General features: G+C 42.4%; 1 protein-coding gene across 2 annotated transcripts; it reads left to right on the top strand.

The window, feature by feature from the left end:
* Positions 1–1,169: 1,169 nt before the first annotated feature.
* Positions 1,170–9,603, top strand: TARDBP (TAR DNA binding protein; the record flags this gene model as incomplete). Of its 2 annotated transcripts, XM_082834137.1 has the most annotated exons (7): positions 1,170–1,243; positions 2,222–2,473; positions 4,544–4,707; positions 5,324–5,464; positions 7,915–8,085; positions 8,471–8,615; positions 9,548–9,603. In XM_082834137.1, exons 2-7 carry the CDS (start codon positions 2,236–2,238, stop codon positions 9,601–9,603), a joined length of 915 nt encoding a protein of 304 aa, XP_082690263.1. In that variant the 5' UTR covers positions 1,170–1,243; positions 2,222–2,235. The 2 variants fall into 2 exon arrangements, with proteins under 2 accessions (XP_082690263.1, XP_082690262.1); XM_082834136.1 differs by lacking the exon at positions 9,548–9,603 and having other exon boundaries at positions 8,471–9,546.
* Positions 9,604–9,633: the final 30 nt, after the last annotated feature.

Below are 9,633 nucleotides of genomic sequence, written 5' to 3'. Positions count from 1 at the left end.
TTTATTCCCTAGGAGGCTATAAGAAGCAGGAGGCACCAACTCCAGAGCCAGACTGCCTGGGTTCAAATCCCAGCTCCACCATCTACAGCCCTGTGAGCTTGGGCAAGGTTACTTAACCTCTGTGCCTCAGTTTCCTCATCTATAAAACAGGAATGATAACAATGACACCTACCCTATAGGGTTCTTCTGAGGATTAAATGAGTTAATGCATAAGTATAGAGTGCTTTGCTAGTACTGCATTTCATTGAATCTGATACCCTGGTACACTAGGAAATTAAGATTGTTGCCAATTAAACTAGGACATATCATCAGTGGAACTGGAACTGAAATCACATATTGATTTCAGAAATGTGAAACATAACATGTGTCAAAATAGATGAAGTACACTATTATTATTAGCATACTTAGCTGGAATACATTAGCATTAGAGTTAGGGGTCAAATCCCAGATTCACCATTTACTACCTGGGTGACCTTATTTATGCAAGATCCTGAGCCTCTCTGTGCCTCAGTTTCGTCCTCACCTGTATGTGCGGATAACATCAATAGCACCTACCATACATGACTGTTGGGGTAATTAAATATGTGAGGACTTAGGAAGTACCTGGTACACAGTGGGCACTATGATTGTTATTATTTAGAACAACGTTATTCTCTCCAGGTGTGGAGGTTGGCTGGGGAGAGAAGAGAGGACGAACCTGGCTGGCTTTTTAGATAAAATGGTCTTGGCCTCCGCTGCCCTCCCCCGTCTCGAAACGGTCAGGAGGGCCCAGGTGCCCCGCCCCAACCCGGCGCCCCGCCCCCGCCTCGCCCCGCCCGGCCCGGCCCCTGAGCTAGTCTCGCGCACTTTAAAAGTGCGCGAGCTCCGGCCGAGACCCAGGGCCGGCGGTTGGTCGGGCGAAGCCATCTATTATGCTACGTGGGGGGAGCTAAAAGCCTATGCCTCCACAGTTTTTTCCATTTTTAGCTTTTCAGGCCCAGGTTCGGTCCCCTTTTAGCCTTCAAGTCCGCCCCCTATACTCAGACTACGAGAAGGGCGTTCTGACTCTCTGGGGAAAGGGTCGTTGTGTCTCTGTGCGGCGGCCTCCCCCTCTGGACGGGAAACCGGTGGGAGAGGACGACGGCCGGAGGGGGGAGGAGGCGGCCCTAGCGCCATTTTGTGGGAGCGAAGTGGTCGCTGGGCTGCTGTTGGATTCGTCGCTGCTTCAGTTTCTCTGTCGGGCTTCCTAGCAGCGGCCTAGCGGGTGAGTCGCGGACGCTTCTCACTGAGGACGCCCTGTGTGCTTCGGCTCCCGCAGTGGGGCGGCCCCCGCCCCGGGAAAGGAGCCGTGGGGCCGGGCCTGCTTCATTCTGCCCGAGCGGGCTCGCGTGGGAGCGACGTTAGGGCCAGGCGCGGGGTGGCAGCCGGCGCCGAAGCAGGGACGCCGGGCCCGCGGAACCGTGCAGCCCGAGGCAGAGGTTTGGCCTGGCTTCCGAGCCCGGGCACTGCTTTGTGCCTTCGTACTTTGCGCCAGGACAGCGTTTAGGCCTGGTGCCCCAGCGGTCCCACCCCGGCCGCGCTTAAAAACTCCTCCCACGGTTGTCACGCACTGGCTTCTGGGAGGTGGCGGTCCGCGTCGCGAAGGACCTGTCGCCGCTGTCATTGCGGCTCAAGTTTGGAGAGTCCCCACATTTGGAACAGGGAGGCACTTTTCCCTTGTTCTCTTCATCTCGTTCACTGCTCCTATTTAGTTCTCAAAAGACTTAGTTTCTGCATCGCTTTCTTACGGAAATCCACTTTGACGTTCCCCTCACACACATCTCAACCAGTTTAGTTTCTTCCCAGTCCCCAAGACTACTTTCCAGTAGCATAATCACGATTGTAATAAAATAATTACTTGTTTGCTTTCTTTCTTCTGCTTATCTCCCCCTTTGCAACCAGCATGCCAGCTGGGACTGTGGTTTCACACAGTGAATAGTTGCAGCACCTGATGGATAGTAGGCACTCATCAAATAATGAATGAATGAACTAGCAAGGCATTGCATTTTAATAGGAATAGCTATCCTTGCCTGTACCTCCTCATTTTTCAGGGATAACCAACACCTATAAGAATCCAAACACCGAGAATTTTTCTGGCAGTCAGAACAATGACATGGTAGTGGTATTAGTCAGCTGGGATAATTACTTTGACACAATTACTTTGACACAAGTGTTGGTCATTCGTATCTCTTTTCCATTTAAGCGAGACAAGCAAAGATGTCCGAATATATTCGGGTAACCGAAGATGAGAATGACGAGCCCATTGAAATACCATCAGAAGACGATGGGACAGTACTGCTGTCCACAGTTACAGCCCAGTTTCCAGGGGCATGTGGGCTTCGCTACAGGAATCCAGTGTCTCAATGTATGAGAGGTGTCCGTCTGGTAGAAGGAATTCTGCACGCCCCTGATGCTGGCTGGGGGAACCTGGTGTATGTTGTCAACTATCCCAAAGGTTTGTTGTCATTTGGTTTTGCAGTGATGCTAAAGTATAAAGTATAGGTTTGTGTCTCGTTCTAAGTCATAGGTCATGGTCTCTTCATGGTGAACCGTCTCCTGTAGCCCAAGTATTGCTTTAAACGTTACCGTCAGACAAGTTTGAAAGACCACTAGTTTACATTAGTGAAAATTGGAAATTACAGGACATTTTTTAAAGACTGTGTGTTTAAACAGTTATCTGGACTAACGTTGCTGAGCTAATGTGAAATTTAAGGAATTAAGAATGCTTTGCAGTTGTACCAGTCTGTTGTAAACAGATTTTTCTGAAGTGCCTCGGTATTTTGGTTTGGTCTTTGTCCTTGCAGGCTTACATCACTCATCCAGCTAATCTTTTTTTTTCCTCCTTAAATGAACATCAGTCGCAGTAGCCCAAATCTTGAATTAGTGCAGTCGTAATTATAATTTTGGGTTCTGGTCTTATTCTCACTGCCCCTTATCAGTAATGTTTTTAATCTAAAAGGAAGCATGAAGATGTAGAAGTGAGCGAAGGAAATGAGTACATTTTAGCAGTAGGAGTGTGCTAGTTGGTAGATCTGTTACTTTTTTTTTTTTTTTTTTTTTTGGCGGTACGTGGGCCTCTCACTGCTGTGGCCTACCCCGTTGCGGAGCACAGGCCCAGCGGCCATGACTCATGGGCCCAGCCACTCCGCAGCATGTGGGATCTTCCGGGACCGGGGCACAAGCTCGTGTCCCCTGCATCGGCAGGCGGACTCTCAACCACTGCGCCACCAGGGAAGCCCGTGTCTGTTACTTTTATTGTAACGTAATATTGCAACGAAGTCATATTATTTGGTCAGTATTTAAGACGTTGCATCAAGAAATTTTTTTATATATCAAGAAAATTCTTAATAGCATCAACTTGATTTATTTTTTTTAGTATGTAGTTTCTTGATCCATTGGCTGTAGATTAATATTTACCCAAACTTAAAATGTCATTTATATAGTAATGTGTCGATGTAGGTTCATGCTTGTGACAAACATACCACCCTCGTGGGGGATATTGATGCTGGGAGGGCTCTGCAGGTGTGGGGAGCGGGGGTATATGGGAAGTTTCTACCTTCCTCAGTTTTGCTGTGAACCTGACATTACTCCAAAAAATGGTCTGTATGTCTGAATGTCATTTAGTTCCTCTTCCAAATACTGATTTTTTAAAATAACCTTAGGTTTCCTTTTTTTTTTTTTTAATATTTATTTATTTTTGGCTGCATTGGGTCTTTGTTGCTGCGCGCGAGCTTTCTCTAGTTACGGTGAGTGGGGGCTACTCTTCGTTGCGGTGCGCGGACTTCTCATTGTGTTGGCTTCTCGTGGAGCACGGGCTGGAGGCGCATGGGCTTTAGTAGTTGTGGCTCGCAGGCTCTAGAGCACAGGCTCAGTAGTTGTGGTGCATGGGCTTAGTTGCTCTACGGCATGTGGGATCTTCCTGGACCAGGGCTTGAACCCATGTCCCCTGCATTGGCAGGCAGATTCTTAACCACTGCGCCACCAGGGAAGTCCAGGTTTCTTTTTTATTACAAAAGTAACGTGAGTTCATTGCTGAAAGTTTAGAAACGAAACAGAAAGAAAATTGAAATCACCCTTAGATACACAGCTGGAGATAAAAGTTGCTAATTTTTTAGTAGTCTTCAAGTTATAGGCCTTAAAATAATCACGCAGATATATTTAATAGGCACAAAGATAGTATCACAGTTATTCAACCTGTTTTTTTTCCTTCCTTAATGTATTTTAAAGTGAAAGTGAAGTAACTTTTGTTTTGATACACCTTTTTAGAGGGAAGAACATAACAATTGTAATCTTGAGACATTATGGAACCAGAGGTTGGAATCCCTAGATTGGCTCCAGAAAAGCACCTTAGCCACTTATTCAATTCTTATTCTGTCTGTGAGAGCTAACATCACTCTTTGGCAAAAGTTTCCAGCGTCTTAACTGTTCTGAGAATGTTTTTGCTTCTCATTTCTAGAAGAAGAGGGTGTGTGTTTTACGAAGTGTTTAATGAAAGTTCTGAAAGGTTTCTGCTCATTTTGTTTAGATAACAAAAGGAAAATGGATGAAACAGATGCTTCATCAGCAGTGAAAGTGAAAAGAGCAGTCCAGAAAACATCTGATTTAATAGTGTTGGGCCTCCCATGGAAAACAACTGAACAGGATCTAAAAGAATATTTTAGTACCTTTGGAGAAGTTCTTATGGTTCAGGTAAACTTTGATTTCATTCAACAGTTTTTCAGTGAATGAGCACCCAGAATTCTTGTTGTTTTAGTGACGCTGCCTTTCATGTTCAACAGATGATATATTTTTTTTATAAGTTTTCTTGCTTTTTTTTCCTCCAAAGAAATTTATTTATTTTTGGCTGCATTGGGTCTTCTTTGCTGCATGTGGGCTTTCTCTAGTTGCGGCGAGCAGGGCCTACTCTTCGTTGCGGGGCACAGGCTTCTCACTGCGGTAGCTTCTCTTGTTGCGGAGCATGGGCTCTGGGCGCACTGGCTTCAGTAGTTGTGGCACATGGGCTCAGTAGTTGTGGCTCACAGGCTCTAGAATGCAGGCTCAGTAGTTGTGGCACACGGGCTTAGTTGCTCTGTGGCATGTGGGATGTTCCTGGAGCAGGTCTCGAACCCATGTCCCCTGCATTGGCAGGCGGATTCTTAACCACTGCGCCACCAGGGAAGTCCCGATAATACTTTTAATATTTGTTATGTGTATACGTAAGGGGTGCTGAAAAGAAATATGGTTTATACTATTTCCCTTCACGTATGTACTCTGAGTTGGTTATGTGTGTGTGTGGTTTTAGTAAATTTAAATGATTTTTTTCTAGGTCAAGAAAGATATTAAAACTGGTCATTCAAAAGGGTTTGGCTTTGTTCGTTTTACGGAATATGAAACCCAGGTGAAAGTAATGTCACAGCGACATATGATAGATGGACGATGGTGTGACTGTAAACTTCCAAATTCTAAGGTACTTTGCTCTTTTTTTTTCTCTGCTTTGGCCATTTTTGCTGACAGACTTACTTAGAAGACACTGTAAAATAAAACGTTACAGTTGGAAAATGTAGTGGCAGGGTGTGTTCTTGAAATCTTTTTGCCTCGTTAAAGTCTCAGGACCTTAATGCATGCTGAATATTTTATATGTTTGTTTGAAATATTTAGTTCATTGCTCCTCCAAACTAAAACGTTTTTCGTTTTGTTCTTCCTTTTCTCTTGTTATTTTTAGTGATTTAACAATTTCTTACATAGTTACATGTTAATACAGACAATTAGAATATGTTAATCTTTTTAAAAAGCCTAACTTATTCCAAGCAAGCAAGACTTGCTTATTTGGAACATTATCATCTTTGCCAAGACATTTCTTAATCATCAACTTTCCTTAATCCAAATATACTTTCATCAAAGTATAAGACACTGATGAAAGAAATTAAAGATGATACCAACAGATGGAGAGATATACCATGTTCTTGGATTGGAACAGTCAACGCTGTGAAAATGACTATACTACCCAAGGCAATCTACAGATTCAATGCAATCCCTATCAAACTGCCAATGGCATATTTCACAGAACTAGAACAAAAAAGTTCACAATTTGAATGGAAATACAAAAGACCCCAAATAACCAAAGCAATCCTGAGAAAGAAAAACGGAGCTGGAGGAGTCAGGCTCCCGGACTTCAGACTATACTACAAAGCTACAGTAATCAAGACAGTGTGGTACTGGCACAAAAACAGAAATATAGATCAGTGGAACAGGATAGAAGGCCCAGAGTTAAACCCATGCACCTGTGGTCACCTTATCTTTGACAAAGGAGGCAAGAATATACAATGGAGAAAAGACAGCCTCTTCAGTAAGTGGTGCTGGGAAAACTGGACAGCTACATGTAAAAGAATGAAATTAGAACACTCCCTAATACCATACACAAAAATAAACTCAGAATGGATTAAAGACCTAAATGTAAGGCAAGAAACTATAAAACTCTTAGAGGAAAACATAGGCAGAACACTCTATGACATAAATCACAGCAAGATCCTTTTTGACCCACCTCCTAGAGAAATGGAAATAAAAACAAAAATGAACAAATGGGACCTAATGAAACTTAAAAGCTTTTGCACAGCAAAGGAAACCATAAACAAGACGAAAAGACAACCCTCAGATGGGAGAAAATATTTTCAAATGAAGCAACTGACAAAGGATTAATCTCCAAAATTTACAAGCAGCTCATGCAGCTCAATATCAAAAAAACAACCCAATCCAAAAATGGGCAGAAGACCTAAATAGACACATCTCCGAAGAAGATGTACAGATTGCCAACAAACACACGAAAGGATGCTCAACATCCCTAATTGTTAGAGAAATGCAAATCAAAACTACAATGAGGTATCATCACCTCACATCAGTCAGAGTGGCCATCATCAAAAAATCTACAAACAATAAATGCTGGAGAGGGTGTGTAGAAAAGGGAACCCTCTTGCACTGTTGGTGGGAATGTAAATTGATACAGCCACTGTGGAGAACAGTATGGAGGTTCCTTAAAAAACTAAAAATAAAACTACCATACCACCCAGCAATCCCACTACTGGCCATATACCCTGAGAAAACCATAATTCAAAAAGAGTCATGCACCACAATGTTCATCGCATTTACAATAGCCAGGACATGGAAGCAACCTAAGTGTCCATCAACAGATGAATGGATAAAGAAGATGTGGCACATATATACATTGGACTATTACTCAGCCATAAAAAGAAACGAAATTGAGTTATTTGTAGTGAGGTGGATGGACCTAGAGTCTGTCATACAGAGAGAAGTAAGTCAGAAAGAGAAAAACAAATAACCGTATGCTAACACATATATATGGAATCTAAAAAAGGTTCTGAAGAACCCAGGGGCAGGACAAGAATAAAGACGTAGACGTAGAGGATGGACTTGAGGACATGGGGAGGAGGAAGGGTAAGCTGGGACGAAGTGAGAGAGTGGCATGGACGTATATAAGGTGAAATAGATAGCTAGTGGGAAGCAGCCACATAGCACAGGGAGATCAGCTTGGTGCTTTGTGACTACCTAGAGGAGTGGGATAGGGAGAGTGGGAGGGAGATGCAAGAGGGAGGAGATATGGGGATATATGTATATGTATAGCTGATTCACTTTGTTATAAAGCGGAAACTAACACATCATTGTAAAGCAATTATAGTCCAGTAAAGGTGATAAAACATATATATATACTTTCATCAACTTTAAAACTTTATTCTTCATTGAAGTCTTACAAGAAGTGCTAATGCAAAAAATAAGAATGTACCTACTTTTTAATGACTCATCTAATATAAAAGGCAGATAGGTTGTATTACATCTTCTACCATAATGCTGTTTTCATTGCTCATAAAATATTTCTGATGGTTTTCTTCCTTTCAATTTGACCAGCAAAGCCCAGATGAGCCTTTGAGAAGCAGAAAGGTGTTTGTTGGGCGTTGTACGGAAGACATGACTGCTGATGAGTTGCGGCAGTTTTTTTGCCAGTACGGAGAAGTGGTAGATGTCTTCATTCCCAAACCGTTCAGGGCTTTTGCCTTTGTTACGTTTGCAGATGATCAGGTATTTTCTCTTAATAATTTTGTCCCAGCTAATTAGGTAATTTCTGTGGAACTTTGCCCTTCCAGCTAATTGCCACCCTTAGCTAAGCTCTCTGACCTTGTACGCTGTGGGGTATATGGGCCTAAACATTTGTGATAAACCCCTTAGATATTTTTTTAGTATGTGAGGTTTAAGTGGGGATGTCGTGTCCTTTGAAAAAGAACTAAAAAATCCCTGCTGCCATTACTAAAGCTAAAGGCTATTTTATGGTTTTAAATGAAATAAGTGTTCATTGCTTATTTTTTCTCCAGTTTAGATGATGGCTTGAAATCTAAGTTTTATTGCTACTTTGATGTATGAGTCAGTGGTTTAATCTCCTTTATTTGCATCCCTTATTTTTTTGTAGGTTGCCCAGTCTCTTTGTGGAGAGGACTTGATCATTAAAGGAATCAGCGTACATATATCCAATGCTGAACCTAAACACAATAGCAATAGACAGTTAGAAAGAAGTGGAAGATTTGGTGGTAATCCAGGTGGCTTTGGGAATCAGGGTGGATTTGGTAACAGTAGAGGGGGTGGAGCTGGTTTGGGAAACAATCAAGGTAGTAATATGGGCGGAGGGATGAACTTTGGTGCTTTTAGCATTAATCCAGCAATGATGGCTGCAGCCCAGGCAGCTCTGCAGAGCAGCTGGGGTATGATGGGCATGTTAGCCAGTCAGCAGAACCAGTCAGGCCCATCAGGTAATAACCAAAGCCAAGGCAACATGCAGAGGGAGCCAAATCAGGCTTTTGGTTCTGGAAATAACTCTTATAGTGGTTCTAATTCAGGTGCAGCAATTGGTTGGGGATCAGCATCAAATGCAGGGTCAGGCAGTGGTTTTAATGGCGGCTTTGGCTCAAGCATGGATTCTAAATCTTCTGGCTGGGGAATGTAGACATTGGGTTATCGTTAGTTGGTATAAACTGGTGGGAATTCAGATTTTTCTAAACTCATGGTAAGTATATTGTAAAATACGTATGTACTAAGAATTTTCAAAATTGGTTTGTTCAGTGTGGAGTATATTCAGCAGTATTTTTGACATTTTTCTTTAGAAAAAGAGGAAGAGCTAAAGGAATTTTATAAGTTTTGTTACATAAAGGGTTGAAATATTGAGTGTTTGAAAGTGAACTGCTGTTTGCCTGATTGGTAAACCAACACACTACAATTGATATCAAAAGGTTTCTCCTGTAATATTTTATCCCTGGACTTGTCAAGTGAATTCTTTGCATGTTCAAAATGGAAACCATTGGTTAGAACTACATTCTTTTCTCCTTGTTTTAATTTGAACCCCACCATATGGATTTTTTCCTTAGGAAAATCTCCTTTTTGGAGATCATGGTGTCACAGTGTTTGGTTCTTTTGTTTTTTGTTTTTGTTTTTTAACACTTGTCTCCCTTCATATACAAAAGTACAATATGAAGCCTTCATTTAATCTCTGCAGTTCATCTCATTTCAAATGTTTATGGAAGAAGCACTTCATTGAAAGTAGTGCTGTAAATATTCTGCCATAGGAATACTTCCGTCTTC

Source organism: Leucopleurus acutus (genome assembly GCF_964270905.1).
Source record: "Leucopleurus acutus genome assembly, chromosome: 2".
In the NCBI taxonomy this organism is placed as follows: Eukaryota; Metazoa; Chordata; class Mammalia; order Artiodactyla; family Delphinidae; genus Leucopleurus; species Leucopleurus acutus.
Note: the sequence above shows the minus strand (reverse complement) of the source record. Positions and strands in the feature narration are given on the sequence as shown.